The sequence below is a fragment of the Solea solea genome, chromosome 18, assembly GCF_958295425.1.
Source record: "Solea solea chromosome 18, fSolSol10.1, whole genome shotgun sequence".
NCBI lineage: Eukaryota > Metazoa > Chordata > Actinopteri > Pleuronectiformes > Soleidae > Solea > Solea solea.
The window spans coordinates 9,006,976-9,024,802 of NC_081151.1; the positions used below are offsets into that span (position 1 = coordinate 9,006,976).

At 41.2% G+C, this 17,827-nt stretch overlaps 2 protein-coding genes across 2 annotated transcripts; one reads left to right on the forward strand and one right to left on the reverse strand.

The window, feature by feature from the left end:
- Positions 1-466: 466 nt before the first annotated feature.
- lclat1 (lysocardiolipin acyltransferase 1) lies at positions 467-8,923 on the forward strand. The gene is made up of 6 exons (XM_058616082.1): positions 467-793; positions 4,860-5,027; positions 5,413-5,611; positions 5,946-6,092; positions 7,089-7,205; positions 8,048-8,923. Exons 2-6 carry the CDS (start codon positions 4,860-4,862, stop codon positions 8,551-8,553), a joined length of 1,137 nt encoding a protein of 378 aa, XP_058472065.1. The 5' UTR covers positions 467-793; the 3' UTR covers positions 8,554-8,923.
- Positions 8,924-14,139: 5,216 nt separating this feature from the next.
- ypel5 (yippee-like 5) lies at positions 14,140-16,678 on the reverse strand. Its single transcript, XM_058616317.1, has 3 exons — positions 16,518-16,678; positions 15,394-15,554; positions 14,140-14,919 (listed from the first exon to the last, which is right to left on the reverse strand). The coding sequence occupies exons 2-3, from the start codon at positions 15,532-15,534 to the stop codon at positions 14,695-14,697; spliced, it is 366 nt and encodes a 121-aa protein (XP_058472300.1). The 5' UTR covers positions 15,535-15,554; positions 16,518-16,678; the 3' UTR covers positions 14,140-14,694.
- Between the last annotated feature and the right edge of the window lie 1,149 nt (positions 16,679-17,827).

Genomic DNA, 17,827 nt, shown 5'->3' on the forward strand with positions numbered 1-17,827 from the left:
ACATATTTATTCACAATGGTTAGTAGCCAGACATGGTGACCCTTTTTTATTTCTTTGTATTTTCATGGTCTGGTCTATGTTTATGAAAATGTTTTAATACTGTATGTTTTTTAATTATGTGTGTCTGTAAGCACTTTGGTTACCTGTGGATTGTTGTATATAAATAAAGTCCATTTCATTACATTACATTATTATGACAAAAAAAACATACAGTACCAATACATCTTCCATTTGTGCATTTTTTTTTGCATTTACATTTAAAATAATTATGTGTGTAGTTATTTGAACTACGTGGTTATAAGATATAGCAAACAGGCAAACTATAGGCACTTCTATTGGTGTGCAATCTATATTCAGAAAGAGTGCACTTTTGTTTTCTCCACGTTGCTGTCTGCGGTTTGTATTTTATCATTCACAGCAGCTCGCTCGAACAGCGCCCCCTGTTGACGTGTACGGGCAAGGACGGGTGAGAGGTGACAAGTTGAGAGGTTGTGTTAGCAGAAACGGCATGGCGGCTACACTTTAGCTGCTACACTTTTAAGTAAAGGAAGTCAAACGAAGCGAGGGTGCTGTGGCTCAGCGACAGCCGCGGCGAACGTGTCGTGAAGTGCATCATCTTTGAGGACCAGCAAAGCGTTTGTTGGATGATATCGCTTTGCTCGTCAGCCCATGTTAACATGCTGCTAGCTAGCTTGTCGAGTTGCTCTGTCACAGCCGAGTAGTTGGGAGTTACGGGAGCTAACGCAGCTAGCTCGCTACAAACAAACTTTGAATCTCGAGGAAAGCTATTAAGGTGGGTACGTTGTCATTTAACAGTCAGTGGTGACGACTTAACAGACGTCTGTGCTGCAGCCGATCGATCAGGATAAAGTTAGCTAGCAAGTGGTGTCTTGTGTTTATGTTGCGTTTATGCTAAGTTAGCATTCGTGTTGTTGTTGTCAGTTACGCTAATGAGCATTAGCATAACTTTAATCCTCACCGCTGACAGCACTTACATGTGTCTTTGTAAGTGAACGATATACAGTAGGTTATATAACGTTATGTCACGCACTGCACAACTTACAATGAAGTCATACTAAGTTTCCAAGTAGAGCTGCAACTAATAATTATTTTCATAATCGATTGATCTGTCGAATATTTTCTCAATTAATCGAGGTCCATAAAACCGTTATGAATGTCGACAAATGTCGATCAGTGTTTGTCAAACCTGGAAATGATGATGATTCTCAAATGTCTTGTTTTGTCCACAAACCACACTGATTCTGGTTTTAATTATTTATTTGTTATATGGAGCAAATGAACCAGACAATATTCACATTTAAGAAGCTGAAACAATCAAATCATGTTGTAATGGAAAAAGCTTCAAACCCATTAATCGATTATCAAAATAGTGAATGATTAATTTAGTAATTAATTCATTGAGTAATTGTTTAATCTCTAAAATAAACCTGGGCATTTAGCTTTACATATCTATCTCGTCTAATTTTCCATTACTCGTTTATTTGTGTAAATTGTCAAGGCTCTGTCAATTATTCCTCAGGCAACATGCTAACATGGAGGATTATTTGCAGTGTAGTGAAGGTTTGTCTGTAAATTCAACCTTTAGTTAACCTTTGTCTGTCTAGTTTGAATGCCCTCGTTTCTCTTTGCACCACCCATAGATAATGGAAAATGTGTGAATCATGGTTTAATTTTTCCTAATGTGGGTTGACTTAAAAGCTGCAAGAAACAATTATTTTCATACTCGCTCAATCTGAGGTATCTTTCTCGATTAATCGAGCAATAATTTGGTCCTTAAAATGTCAGAAAACGTTAAACAGTGTTGATAAGTGTTTGTCAATTCTGGAAATGATGATGTTCTCAAATGTCTTGTTTTGTCCACAAACCAAAATTATTCAATTATTAATTATTTCTTTGTTATACATACAAAACATTCACATTTAAGGAACAGAAATAACCAGAAATCTTGTTTTAAAAATGAAAAAAAGCTTCAAACAGATTAATCGATTATCAAAATAGTTGATGATGGGTTAGGGCCAGAAGTTATTCCTTTTTGGTGATCGAAACTTTGTTTTTCCTACCTGTGTCCAGGTTTTGCATATTTCCAATGCCCGAGGGCAACATATGTATCTTACACTTGCTCCCTGCAGCTAGAGGCTTTTATTTGGGAGTAAATAATTGATTGTGTTCTTGAGTAACCCATGACATGTCAGAAAATAATGCTGAATGAATAAATACTTTTTCTACTGGTCCAACATTTTAAAACCTCCATATGTTAAATTTACAAAGCAGCATGTCTTCACATTTAACAAGATTAACCCAGCTTTAAAATAAAATAAATAAATTAATACATGTCCTCAAAATACACCTGGCGAATTAAGAAATATAAGTAATGAGTTAAAAAAAGTTTTCTTTTATAGCATTATAGTAAAAGTTCAGGTTTGAAAGGTTTTCTCGTGTGATGAAGTTTACACGTAGATGTTTAAATCTTCAGTGAACTGGTTTCCTTCAAGTTTTACTCGTGTGCCAAAATCCATCTTTAACTTTAGTTTGAAAAGTTTAATTTGACCATAACATCTTCTCCCAGCCTTACTACCAATTGAGTTATTATTGCACCTTTAGATGTGTCGTATACAGTTTGTTTCATTGGTTATAAATTGAATGATAGTTGGGAGGTGAAGAGTTGGAACATTTCTTAAACAGATCCCTCTGCATTTAAAACTATATGTACGTTATCTATTTCATCATCATCCTTTCGCTTTCTTCTCTCTCCCCATATGTCTCATACATGTACACAAACCGCCATAACACATTGTTTAGCCGGCACATGCATGACCTCTTCACACTGTCTTGGCTTAAAGTGAGGAATGTAAAATGATTGCCAGGGAATTCAGGCTTGGAATATGAGGAGCATAACTGTCTGTTGCCTCTGCTGGCGTGTCTGGGGAAGTGCTTTCAGTATCCAGACTAAAGAATTATTCAAAGAAATGTTAAAACAACCCATACAATTTGGAAACAAAATACGTTACTGTGGATGCCTTAGAGTGATAGCATTAAGTCCCTGGTGACCATGCCTAGCAGAAGGCAAACATGTTTATCTAACAATATAATGTCCATAGTTCCACTCACTTCTCACACTTCTTACTCCAGGAGTGTTATGTGTATTTGCAGCATGTATGAGTTGCCTCCTGAATGTTCTGGCAGACACCCAAGGGTGTGTTTTTGTGTTTGCAGGGACATAGTCTAATTATGGCAGATGTGCTGAGCAAGCCTGTTTCCTCACCTGTGTCATGCCTCACATTTTCCATTGTTAAAGCCAGTAAACCTTAAACCCTTATTGCTGGTATGATAATGCAGGCAAACATACAAAACACATTTTTTAATTACACCTTCAGCCACTGTGGTCGCTGCCATGGAACTTGCTGAGTCGTGGGGCCACAAAGGTTGTTGACGAGGGCAAGGTGATGGGAGTAATTGGGCCGCGCAGTTTGACCCAAATGCTTGTGCAATCAGTCATAATATTAAATCAGGTGGAAAGATGTGAATCACTAGATCCTGAGAAGAAAACACTTGCAGGATGACATAGCTGCTTGTAGAGTCAGCTCAGGCTCTGCATCAGCAGGGGCTACAGTGTTATCACATCAGGATTTGCTGCATTTGTGCCCTTTTAACCTTCACCTCAGGGGATTTATAGCTAGTAATGAACTGGTCCTACTTCCAAACTTAAAATGGCCAAAACTCAAATGATGTATCCCTACACGACGTCATTATAGCCCCTGCGCTAATAAGCTACAATAGAGCAGGTGCAACAAGATGAACAGGAAACTGGGAGATGTCGGTAAACATGCAGTTTAAGTTTAAGACATTACAATTGTTAATTGTTTTTTTTAATTTCACTTCTTTCAGGGATTGATGACCGTGAGTTATTTCTGCAGTGTTGCAGCTACTGTTGAGGACGCGCGTAACCAGCATCTACTTAAAAATGTTTTCCATTCACATTCACCCAGAGCCCTGACGTCTGTTCAGTTGTTGGTTTTAATTACTTGGAAATGCTGAGTCAGCATTTCCAACTATTGTTTTCCCTTATCCGCAGTCACGATCTCTTATATGGTTCAGCAAAACGTGTTTACGACATTCTTTAGTACTATTTATTTTCAGATTTTTATGCTTTTTGAAAAACTTCAGCACGGATCCAGGGCAATGGCATGAGGAGGGTTTGGAAGAAGTTAGGATCGGACCGGGTACCGTATGCCAGGAGCTGTGCACCCATGAGACAACGTAAAAGATGTATATACTTTTATACTGCATCAACATGAGTACTCAAAGTATAGAAATGCACAGAGGTATATCTTCCATGTCCTTATCAAAGCACGATAAAGGTTGCGTTCCAAGTAGTACAAATGCAAAGAAGGCATGGCAGGTATTGTTTAAAGTTGAGGGTACATTTAAAAGTTACTTACAAAATTGTCATACTATTTTTAATTTCACAAAATACACCTTCAGTAGACAGTTTCAAAGCCACAGCCACACTTGATTTAGTGACCATGCACCTACAATTTGTTACCCACAGTCAAAAAGGTTCTATTTACATTCCACCCAGAGAATGTCTGCCATGGATTTTCCACTGTTTGTGGGAAAATATGTCCGAGGAACAACAGAACTACAGGCTCTGCTATTGATGAACTCTGTCAGCAGCTTTTCTTCATACGATACAAATCTGGAATGCAGTGAATTCCAGAACCATGTTTTTGAATGCCTTAGACATTAACTTTAGCGTACACTTTGACTGCTTAAAATCATCTGATGCATCTTGCTGTGTCCAACAGTCCAACTAATCTCAGTCATTCATCTCTCCACAGATGGCTGTGTCAGTGCGGGGCCTGTACTTTGTGGTGACCCTGTTTTTGAGTAGTTTCTTTGGAAGTGTCTTCCTTATGGGTCCGGTTTTGCCCCTCATGCTGCTTTCTCCTGCTTGGTACCGCTGGATCACTGATCGCTTGGTCGCTGTCTGGCTCACCCTGCCTGTGGTGTGTACACCAGCCTAGCTGTTACTTAGCCCAATTCTGTGTGCCACATGGTCCTAAGTAACCTTAAGTACCTTTGACATGATAATAATCTGCATAAATTCAGATACATCAATTACTCAAGATTGTGTTATTGTCAGAAGTGGGTTTCATTTATTCAGTTTGCTCTTGACAATAATGCTAATGTTGAAGCTGAAAGCATTGTTTATTTTCATAAAACTTTTTCCTCTTCCCAGTCCCTTCTCTCACCCTCTACATCCTTTTTTAAATTGTAATTTTCCTCATTCTCCATACATATCCATTCATTCCTCCTCTTGACCATGTATCTATTCTTCTATCCATGCTACTCTCTCCCTCTCTCTCTCTCTCTCTCTCTCTCTCTCCGTAGTCCTTGCTAGAGCTGGTATTTGGGGTTAAGGTCGTGATAACGGGTGATGGCTTCATTCCGGGGGAGCGCAGTGTGATAATCATGAACCACCGTACGTGTCTGGACTGGATGTTTCTTTGGTGTTGTCTGCTCAGACACAGCTACCTTCGCCTGGAGAAGATCTGCCTCAAAGCTGCTCTCAAGGCTGTGCCTGGCTTTGGTGGGTGTACCGGTGTTGTCCCGCCTATAATGGTCAAACGTACATACCTCTGCATATTAAAATATTACATATCCTGTGAAGTTTTAGCTTACTTTGAAGATGGGGAGATGGGGGGGGAGTACGTTTATATAATCAAAGAAAATAAGCCTCGTCTCTGAAAGGAGATGCTGATTTAATAAGCTCGAGATGTAAAAGGCCTGGTCCCACATCTCAAAGGAACCTTTTCTTGTAAATCATTGTTTTAAACCTGTTTTAAAAAGTTTTGTAGAGTCAGTTGCATGTGGGATCTAATCAATCACACGTGTAAAGGCTGTGCTCTGTGTATATTTCCCAGGCTGGGCAATGCAGGTGGGCTGCTTCGTCTTTATTCGGCGTCGTTGGGAGGAGGACAAGAAACACTTGGAGAACATGCTGGACTACTTCTGTGACATCAGAGAGCCTCTGCAGCTGCTGCTGTTCCCAGAGGGCACAGATCTAACTGGTGAGAAGTGAAGAATACATTCGCCCCATTCATACAGGCAGCAGTTTGCCCACAAATGCAGTTCTCAGAATGTGCTGTCCACCGACCAGTTCCTAGAGCTCGCTGTGGCCCGACACCTGTCCTGTGCCTTTGCACTGACACTGTTGTGCAAACACAATTTCCAAGTGATAAGATGTAGCAGAATCCCTCGACACTGCCTGCATCTCTGCATGAATGCTGTGAGCGTATGTGTCTAAAGCCCCTACGGATCTCATTTAAGCCAATCAAAGTCCTGAGCAGCTTTTCCAGTGGAAGCTTAGCTTCTCTTTACATTTCATGAGGTCATGATGGGTCCAGTTCCCGTTGCATCATAATTGAGCAGCAGCTTTAGGGGCTTAAATGATTGGTTGACTTTTAATGTCGCGTTGGCACTCGATGCATATGTACTCGCATATACATTCTGATGATGGTTGCAGCATCCGTTCATCTTCTACCGCTTTAAACATTAAAAATAATATGTTCAATTTGATTTTGAATGTTGGGCTTATTATTATGAATAAACATACGTATTTCCAGATACCTTTCCCATGAATAGATTTAAATGGGTGTTTTTTTAATCCCATTATTCACCATATAATCAAGAGGTTTGTCCATTGTTTCTTTTTCTTACAGTCTGTATGGAAGAGCTGCTTGTGTCTTTATATAATTTATATAATATCACCATGAGCCATGATATTGTTACAAGTTCCTTCGATAATAGACCCTAGTAGGCATATCCTGTTACCAACTTTATTGCTTTTGTTTTTTGCTATTATATCACTCTTGTTTTAGTTTGTTTTCACACGTAACACTTCCCTAACAGCCATAGAATTTTTATTTACCTCGTTCTTACAACGTAGTTAAGCAGCTGTTAAGTCCAAAAACACAATTACAATGCAATACTTGACACACGCATCACTGCTTTGTAGACTGTGTCTGTCCACCACAGATTTATTACTCCATCTTTGTCTCCCACAGCGAATACGAAAGCAAAGAGCGATATATTTGCCGCCCAGAACAACCTGCCAAAGCTGGAGTATGTGCTACATCCTCGAACCACTGGATTCTCCTTCATCGTGGACAAGCTAAGACAAGGTCAGGTGTGATCCAAATCAACATCCACTTAAAAATAATGTCTACTTTGCTAAAAAAAAATGTATGTTCATTTTTGACAATTGACGATATGACTGAAAATAAAAGGCAGCTCCTTAACTTCCAGTCAGTTGTTGCTAACGGGAAGCTCATCCAGTATGAACCAGGCCTCATGCTTCATCCTACCGCACCATTACAGCACCGACACAGCAAACCATAGATTCTCACGTTCTCTGTGAGCTAATTATGGCACTCTTCCCGAGTTCCTAAATACTACCTCTGGCCCTGCTGTTTAAAACCCCACCCATCCTGGATGCTGAGCACGGTACTATTTCTCCAAGCAGGTGTTGTGATTCAGCGTGATTTCAAGGACATGTTGTGCTTGTCGTCTCTCCCCCCCCCTCCCCTCAAGTCCATTCTGCCCCCCTCTGTAGTCTGTTTTTACCTTAATAAACCTGAACTGCACAGGATCAGACCTCAGCAGGTGTCCTTTACTCTCGTGCACTGTTTTATTCAGCTCTCCCCATGTGTTGTTAGGGCGACGTACGTCAGTGATGATGGTAAAGCACTCGTGCTAGTTTGAAGGCAGAGGAGTGATGAAGTGTTAAGTCCCTGGATAATTAGAGGTACATGCCTACGTGAGTTAAGAGCTAGGATTCAGAAGGGGCGTGTAGCACGGTCTGAATAACCAGTCTGCTTGTGGGAAAAAAGGATAATAGTATGTCTCGTTGTGGTGTCATGTCTGGAACTGCACTGTTTACATAAAGTCTGGACCAGAAGTATTTTACATTGTTTAATTTTCTTGAATCAAACTATTTTAGTGTTCTACCTTCTCCGTTTCTTAGGAGACAACCTGGATGCCGTCCACGACATCACAGTGGCCTATCCCAAGACCATCCCTCAGACAGAACGCCACCTCATCCTGGGGCTTTTCCCCCCCGAGATCCACTTCCACGTCCGCCGCTACCCAGTAGCTTCCCTGCCCTCCTCATCAGAACTGCAGTCTTGGTGTCAAGCGCGCTGGGCTGAGAAGGAGATCCGTCTTCGTGACTTTTACTCAGGACAGCCCCGGGCCTTTGACAGAGACAGAGTTGCGTATGTGCCACCTTGTAAGTCCGAGTCCAGGGTGGCTCTGATCAAGGCAGCCTCTCTGCTGTCCTGGACCAGCTTCATTGTTCTGTGCTTCACTGGCCTGTGGCTGTCGACTCCATTCAGGCTCTTTCTTGTGGTCATTGTTGGAGTGTATGTGGTCCAGCTTAAGCTGTTTGGAGGGATGGAGCTGCTTGAGTTGGCCTGCCATCGATATTGGAAGACCAGTGCAGCTCATGCTGGAGGCAAGAAGATGCAGTGAGGCGAGGATGCAAGACAGGATTGACTGGACACGGAAAACTCTTGTTGTCTCTGTCTGCTCAGTCCAGAGGGCGAGAGGCTTCCTCAGACGGAACCAGAACTCCATGCCTTTAGAAAGGGAGTAATAATTGAATTCCCGACAGTAAACATGGCTTCAGTGGAAAGAGCTTACCATTCGGTTGAAGTAAGAAAAGGAGGAATGTTTTCTACATGTATGTGTTCATGTGTATTTCTCCTCCCCCTCTGTAATCACTGTCGATTAGCTGGTCCTCGGTTCATTTCACGTTTTTATGTTGTTGGTGTTAAGGTTGTTTCAGAACCTCAATGTTGACGTTTATCATGAAAAAACAAAATGCTGTTAATATTTTTTTAATTCCGTTGCCATGTCCTTTTTTTTTTTTTTTTTTTTTTAAACTGCATCTTATGTTGTACTTGGTTTTTATGTTAGTGTTATAAATTAAGGAGCAGAGCCATAGTACAGAGCAAATGTACATATGAGGACTTGACTCTTCAAATATTCAGAAAAGCACTGTAGTTAATCAGATGAGACTGTTGAAATCAATCAGTTTCCGTGAATTGTCTCTTGACGAGAAGAGAAAGGGATTGATATAATTCCCAGAGAATTATAAAGTGTATACAGCTATGTGTACCATTGTTTACCTTTATTGGGTATATTTGCCCTTTTATACAAACTGGGGAATGACATTTTCCCAGTTTAGTCCGTAGAGGTAACTCCTTCGACTTATTAATCTATAGGAAACATCAACGATGTTCTGCTTGTTCGCTCAAGTAGCTTTTTGCACAGAAAAGCCAAAGCTGAGAAAAGCTGATGTGATAGGAAACCGTACCAAACCGAATGTAGTCCATCATGTCAGGAAAATGGAGCTTCACTCACCCGCCGTTGCGCTGAGGCTCTTGTCATCACAAACTTGCCAAGATCAAAGAGCTGACTGAGATCTTGCATCTGGATAAATGTAGAAGCAGATGAGTCTTCTGCCCCCTTTCTGGGACTGAAGGGGATGACGGGTAGAAGCAGGGTAGAAGAATGTCCTGTTGGGGCAACATTACCCTTCAATGTGCAGGGGGGCACGGAGGACCAGACTTGGAGTGGAAAACTGGGCCCCAAACTCGACCCTAATCCAAAAAAGCCCTATAATGCCCACCTCTGCAAGGTAGCGAGTGACCACTGAGAAAGCTCCTCCGCGGTTGTGCCAAAAAAGGACAGAAATTGAAGATTGAAGGTGTTCCAACCACCCTTTGAACCACTGACTTTGCTTACCACGGAGCTCAATATCCTTTTAAACCACATTAACTTGGGGGGGGGGGGGCGGGGGGGTGATCTCTCACGGTGACTCTGTCGCGTGTCATCTCACTGACCACCCTTTTTTGTGAGAGCTCTTTGGAGACTGAGGGCGTCCTTGTAGTTCGTACGACTCTAAAAGCTTCTGTATTTAACGCCATGGGGCTGTTTCCAGTCACTGTGATCAGCTGTTACCAATTTTATCAGCAGCGGCATGTCGTAGTTTACCAAACATGGTACTCTGTCCAGATCCTGAACCCACCTTTGAAAAACCTCCTCAACCAGCTAGAATGTACACGTGTTCACTTGTGCTGTATTTGTGTTGCTCATTTTACAATCACTCGCCGATGCTGGACCTCTTTTAAAAGTCACTGTCCTCAGGTAAACACAGTGGACACTGTTGTGAGTCTTGTCTCTTATAGGAAGAAATATACTGTATATGAATAAATCTATTATATCTACTCGTTTGTACTCCCAGACATTGTTCTTTGGATTTTTTTTTGTGATTATAGCCTATAGTAAAAATACTTGTGGATAGTATATCCACGGATAATCTACACTTTCTTCGGATACGCTATGTCATGACACTGACAGTATTGTTGGTTTCAAATGTCACAAATGCACTGTCGTGATGCCGCATGACGTCGTCATCGGGACACACCCACCGCTGATTATCGTGTGCGTTATCTCAGTGCTGCCACTTCACTGCAGTGAATGAGTCGAGACCTTGAAGGCATCGCGGTCCTCAACACTGAGGCTAGAGTTTTCCTCGCCTGCTTTGCACACACACACACACACACACACACACACAAATACATTCTCGTCTAGCACCGACAACTAAAAAGGTCAGGAGCTTTTGAAGGTGAAGTGCGGTTGCCATAGTAACTAATGTTGACTCCCCTGTCTCCTAGCAACAGGATATAGAGTGATGTCAATGGAAAGCATGCTATTTTCTCCTGCTGACAGAATGATGTCACTCCTTTGTGTGTATGAGGAGTGAGAGGGTGAAAGAGTATTTTTGCATTATGTATTATATATATATATATATAAACATATATCACTGCTCTGCTGAATGGATTGGTGGGGGGCTGATGCTCACATTGTGTGGTAGGTAAGGATAAACTAAAATAGCAGTCTGGGGATGATGAATCATTGGCCAATTAAGGTTCCAATTACACTTGCAGTTTTTTCTGGTCTCTTTTTTTTTTTTTTTTTAACCAAGCAAATAATTCTCTGCATCTAAATATACACAACTTCTATTTTTCGGGCGATAGATTTCACAGTGGGTGGAAGGAAGACAGATGATGCGTCAATTTACTCTCGTACATCTTTTTCCCTCCTATTATTAGACTTGTTTCTGAAAAACCTCCGTCACGGTCTTAGTGATGGAACAGTTAGACGAGTGTAGGCTACGGGAGCTTGCAGTTCAAGTCTTTGGGGACTTTGAATGTTCCATGTCCTGCCCAAGAGCACTGTGTGTGTGTGTCTCTGAAGGGAGGTGGTAAAGTGACTCCTTGTCAACACAAACACACACACACACACACACACACGGACACTTAAAAGACTATCTCATGTCCAGATTTGTGCTGCGACTTTCCAATTGCATGCAGTCTAATAGGATCAACATGGCAGTGTAATTATCCTTATCTGACCAGATGGCTTTTTCAATAAAGACGGCACACAGCACCGAGGCTATGCTGGGACCTTTAAAAGACTAATGTGAATTATAAAGTAGGACAGTCAGTGCCTCCTTTTTTGCCTCTAGTCAATTCAAGCGTTTAAATATGGTCATAAAACAACTTCTTAATCCATTAATGCTTTAAACCGCTTAAAAAAGGGGGAAACCAACCCGCAGTGTCAAAAAATAGATCAGGACAGTTTTGTTGTTTTATTATTATTTTTTTAAGTTTTAAGTCTTTGTGCCTCAGAGTCGAAGGCTCCTGCAGGAGTGAGAAAAAAAGCAGATCTGTTGTTGATTTCTCCATTGTGACACACTCACACAGACACACCAACCAAGACGCCTTCCAATAGGAGCAGACCTATAAATAACTACAACGCAGCACTCCAATATTAGTGGGTGGATTAGGGGTGACTCGTCATTGCCTATTTATAACCAGAAACGCACTCAAACCACTGCATTGAGGGTGATTCACACTGAGGACAGAAAAGGTAAAATTGAAAAAAAAAAAAAAAAGATTCAAAGTTTTTCACTCTGGTGTGTGTTCGCTTTTCCTTTCATGTTCGCTTTGCAACAACTCTGTTTTTGCATTTATTGGGCAATTTATTTGACTCAATATCTAAATAATTCAGAGCGGTTTCATTCATTTTCTCTCTTCCAGTGAGAAACATCATCTATTTCTAGCCCTGCAGTGAAGCTCTACAGAAGTGCCTGGCTCAGCACCATCCCTCCACACTGTTAGTGTTCTGCTGCCACCCACTGGCCAAAGCGTCACTTAAACTCATGAATATCACCTTCGAGACAAGTGTCAAAACACTCGAGTTTGTAAATCTGAATTGTCTTCAGCACCAAGCCTAATTTGAACCACAAATATCTTTATAGATATCAATTATTTTTGGCCCATTCTGAGGATGTGAGAGTCCGAGAAGGACATGGTTTCATTTTGGCGGTGATGCTGATACTGGTTCATGGAAAATGAATCACCAAGTCACTCGCCATGCAGGGGAAACTTGCTTTCTCTAGACGTGGAGTCATTGTGCTCGAACAGCTGTGTTCAATAAGCTACAGAACAAGCACAGACATGACAGAATAATTGAACCCAGCAAGACTGTATCTTTATTTAGAAACCACATCAGAGAAAATCTTCCTTTAGCCATACAAGAAAACACTTTAAAAAAAAATTATCAAGAAACCATACAGTAAGATAAATGTATCAATCAATAAAACAATAATGATAATAATTATAAGGCAAATAAAATCAATAAAATACTAAAAGTGAGCAGTAAATGATATCTGTATTATATACTGTATATATCTATGGCCATTGACTGTACATTGCACTGACTTGTGGACGTCATTTTTCTTCTTCTTTGTTGAAATTACAGCTGGCACTGTCCTGCGTGGCCGTACAAAGGCGAGCAGAGACTTTAACAGTGTCACGTGCGGAGGCCGCAGTATTCTGCTAATGCCCGCAGGCATCCAACCTCTGAAATGGCACATTGTTACACCAGGGCCGTGATGGATGCTGTGCAACAAGCCAGTCCAGAAATACTCCCAAATGTCAGGTAAAGGGAGATAATTTATTTTTAACAGTGTGACATTTTGAAACCTTTGCAGGACAAAAGACGGTATAAAAGAAAGTCTCTGGTCTTGTCAGAGAGAGACACAGGCTTGACTCTAACAATGTAATCTGTCATTAAAGCTTGTTTGGCTCTTTTTTTTTTTTTTTTTTTTGCCAGGAAGAAGTAATTTTAGAACAGCCCTGGATTAGAAAGACAGAAATGAGGACTTGGGCCTATAGGAGGCAGCCTCAGGATTCCACTGTTAGAATAAAGAGAGTTCAAAAAACAGACTCAAACCAAACATGTTTTTTGGTTTGTTGTTGTTTCAAAAAGACACTTCAAATCTGTGTCATTCAAGTTATTCCTTCTCCCCCCCCCCACTGTCCCCCAGCTCACTTCAAACATCCACATGACCCATCCTCTTGTAATCCTGTCCTGCAGCCAGCGGCAGCCAGTGAGCGTCTCCATCACACCTCACGCACACAAACCAGGGTAACAGATTGGTAGAACCCAGTGAAACGGTGGGGTTAATTCTGTGTTTCACATTTACGCCACTTCTCGATCATTTCAACAGCGTCGCGCGATGTCGCTCTCAATAACTGCACATCACGTGAGCCGAATCGAGATAGAACGGCACACAAAAGTGAATACTTATGGCGTGAATCTGTGCAGTTTAAAAAAACACTAACACATCCATTACAACACCAGCTAGAAAAAAGGTAACAGAAATGACAACTGTCATCGTCGTGAATCGCTCACCCGTGACAAATACAGCACAACACAGAAGCCCCACAAAGGAAATAGTGCAGTGATATCATTACTGTGTAGACTGGGCTGGAGGGTGACAAACTCACTCGACTGTAAAGGCCTTTGCACACATGTATCAGGTCAATGCAGCGTTCACATCAGCAAAGGGAATTTCACTGAGGTCATTTTCAAAGTCTTGCTTCACACAGCTAACCAATCAGAATGTGTATTATTGGATCTCCCACAAATTCAGTAAAATAACTGAGCACCAACCAGTTTTTTCCTGTGATGTGATTTTTTTTTCTGGTCCTTATAATTTGTACGTGCATTGTGATTGAGTATCAAAATCCACCCCGTTTATTTGTGTCCTTGTTGATGTGCAAAGGCCTTTATGCCTCCAGTTATTGAAATTGGCAAAACAACCATTGGATATTTCTTATGTGACTGACGATGTCTATTATCATGCTTTGAACTGTATATAAAAGAGGTTTGGAAGCATGCCTTGTGCAGAGATGGAGAAAATTCTGTGTGACACGTTGACATATGAGGTTAGAGTGTGCCCAGCTATTCTAAGAGGCGGTGGAGGAGGAGGAGCCCAGGCTGTGATACGTGAATCAGGGAGTATTTTGAGGATGCAAGCTATTCGGCAAGAATAGATCCAGCAAGCCAATCATCTAATCAGCAGAGGTTTACGGTCATAGGCCAGAGACAAGGAGGGGATGTAGGGAATTGGGAGTGTCGGTCAGCCAAAACTTCACTGACCACTAAGTCTGCAGGTGGCGCTATGCAGCACAGTGGCAAGGGGATAAAGGATGGGGAAGGGGAGTACACAGGAGTTAATCCAACTTCAGGGGCTCAGGAGTTGTCTGAGGGGACATGCTCTTCAAATCCCTCGCTCTCCCTAACCAGCGCCCTCTCCAGGATGACACGTCCCTCCTTGTACCGCTGACTGTCCTCGGTGGCAAATTCATAGATCCAGCCCAGCTTGCTGTTGCAGTTCTTGCAGCTGACGTCTCTCACCATGTGCCTGCCGGTCAGCATCACTCTGTCCTGAACCTCGCTATACTGGAGGTTCACCACCTGAAGGGTCCAGACACACGCGTAGTTTTTCAGACACAGATTGAGTGAGGCTACAGTCACATTACCAGCCACATTGGTCAAGTCTGAATGAAATCTAATTCATTATAGGTCGGATTATAGGTCAATTACCTTTTGCATTTGTAAGGTCACTCAGAATTGAAGTGAAAGATATCTTAGATAAAGTAAGATGGACCTTATTGAGTCCTTTATTGAGAAATACAGAAATGGAAGCTATTAAAGTTAATGTGTGAGTGACTTTTAGCTCTCGAGCACGACACTCCCGTCGTACATGTAAAAAGCCGCATGGATTCGGATATGACTGTTCTTTGTCATTCATGTTGCATAGACACATATCAGATGTATATTTGATCGAGGACCACATACTTAAGAGACACAAATCTGATGTGAAAATTAGAATAAAGACACTGAATGTGTTGTATGTGTCCTTCCTCGCTTCATGGCTTTTCAGCTTACCTTATTGAAGAGGAAAGCTCTGCCCGTGGCTCCAGTGAAGCGCGTTGAGATGAGCTCAGACCGATTCGTGAGGATGGTGTCACAGTTAGCGCAGGAGAAGAGGCGCGTTCCACCAATGTGGTCCAAGAAGATGCGTCCCATTGTCTGATCTTGGCGAACGACTGGAGGATTAAACAAATTTATTTAGTGAACTAAACATGATATGTAGACAACTAGAGGGCAGTATTAAGCTAAAGCAGAGCATTGGAAGCAGTTGTGAGGTGCATGAAGTTACTCTGTCTGCCAAGAACCTTGTCTAGGTCACTGTATTTCTACAAGTGCTAATTCAAAGGCATCAAGGTATATCCAATCATATTGTTTTTCATTTTCTCATTTATCCTTTCTCTAAATATGTTATGTCTATATTTGCATATGAAAAAGTACCTTGAAGATTCAATATGAAACTACTAAAGGATTAAGCAGTGATGAAAATAATCGTTATAGAGAGTAAATAAAGGTTAAGTAACATAACATGTATATATTGAAGTTGAATTGAACTTAACCGACATTTTAGACCTAGTTGTTGTGTTGTTGAGCCAATATCACGTGTTTCAGTCAGTACTGGTGAGTAGTAGACCCTTAGCTGTTATTTATTTATTTGTTTACATTAATTTGTTTATTATTCCAATGAAGCAGGAAACAAGATGACATGCAGTACAATGTCACCTTTAATAGACAACTTAAAAAGGCAACACATATCATAAAGTAATCACAACATTGACGTGAACACTACATGGTGAGGTGTTGTTGTCAAAGTGGCTCCCATTCTCGTTCCTGATTGGTTTGTGCTGAAAGAAGATGGCAGCACTTTGAATGGGGCCGCAAATAAAAGCCACAGTGGACGTGAAATAAACTCCATGCCAGAGGTTGACGTCATCTTACCACTACGTCAACAACGGACACTCAGAAATGAGATAAACACGGAGGACGTTCGCTGGTCTGCAGTCACTTGTCAGGTCAGAACCAAACGGCGTAAGGGTTAGCCGTGTAGCTAACGTCGATTATGATAAAAAAAGAAAATGGCCAGGAAAAAGAAAACAACAACACGGATACAAAGGCTAACAAGTCGACTGAAGGTTTCTTACCGTTTTAGGAATGTTTAATGGCACGAAAGGACCCGGTGTCACCAGTGTTTGAGTGGTGTTTTAGGCGAACATCTGTTGTTTGTGCTGCTGTCGTCGTCGTCGTGGCTTTGTTGTTCTTTTTCAGCTGTTCCTGTCTGAGCTCTGCTGCTGCTACTATCAACATCCGGTCATGACGTAGGGCTGCATAGCCGCGCCCGTCCAACAGGGGGCAGCAGAGAGCCGAGCGAGAGCCGAGCAGAGACGAGCAGAGAGCCGAGTCAGGAGCCGAGCAAAGAGCCGAGGACACCCACATGAGACCACGTGAGCCATCATCGCTTCGAGTTCGAAACACAGGTGCATCTCCATACATTACAATATCGTGGAAAAGTTTCAAGCCATTATTTGTTTTAACCAAATGTCCAGTGTCTCTTTTTTGAACAAATTTGAACATTTTGCATTGAAAAAAATAATTTCTAAAACAGAAAATGTCGGCCTTCTGAAAAGTATGGTCATGTGAGTTTCCCTTTTTGAAATAAATTATCTTTACACGGTTTATTGAGATGCACCCACACCACTGAACCGTGATAGTTTACAGGCTCTTGTCACAGAAATATCAGATTCAGTAGAATTATATTAAAGTAAAACGGTGTCCCAAACTGCACCAAAGAACACGTTTGTTGTTTTTAAAGCTCACACTGAAACTGTCCTTTCCTGTTTTAATCTTTCCTCTTATTATTATAATAGACTCACTTTATTGTAGGAGGAGTCCTTCACTTTTATGAATACATTTAGATTCATAAATGTATCAGTATCAGGGAGAATGTACCAAGTATATCATTTGGGCTTGTAACCAGAAGGTCGCTGGTTCAATCCTGGGGGCTGGGGTGACCCCGAGCAAGGCACCAAAATCCAGCAAACCAAGTACAAACCTCACAAAAAATGCATGGCAAAGACAACATTCTGATAGAGATGATGATGATAGCAGATTAATATGTTATGAACCATAATAAAAACACAAATTAAACAATGATAACATCAAGATAGCTAGTTTTTTTTTATTCCAAGGGTCACGCTACAGACTATCTGCACAGATAATCTGAGGACAAACTCGTAAAGGATTTAACAATCTAATCATATCTCATCATCTCCAAAACTGAACCTGTCCACTTATGGTAAATTGCTGATCGTGAACATCTTCTTATATAACCTTGTACATTTGGTTACAGTCTTCTTATTCTCTCTATAGTTTTACACATTTATTTCAATGCATAGCCATATCAACATTATTATTATTATTATTATTATTAGTAGTAGTAGTAGTAGTAGTAGTA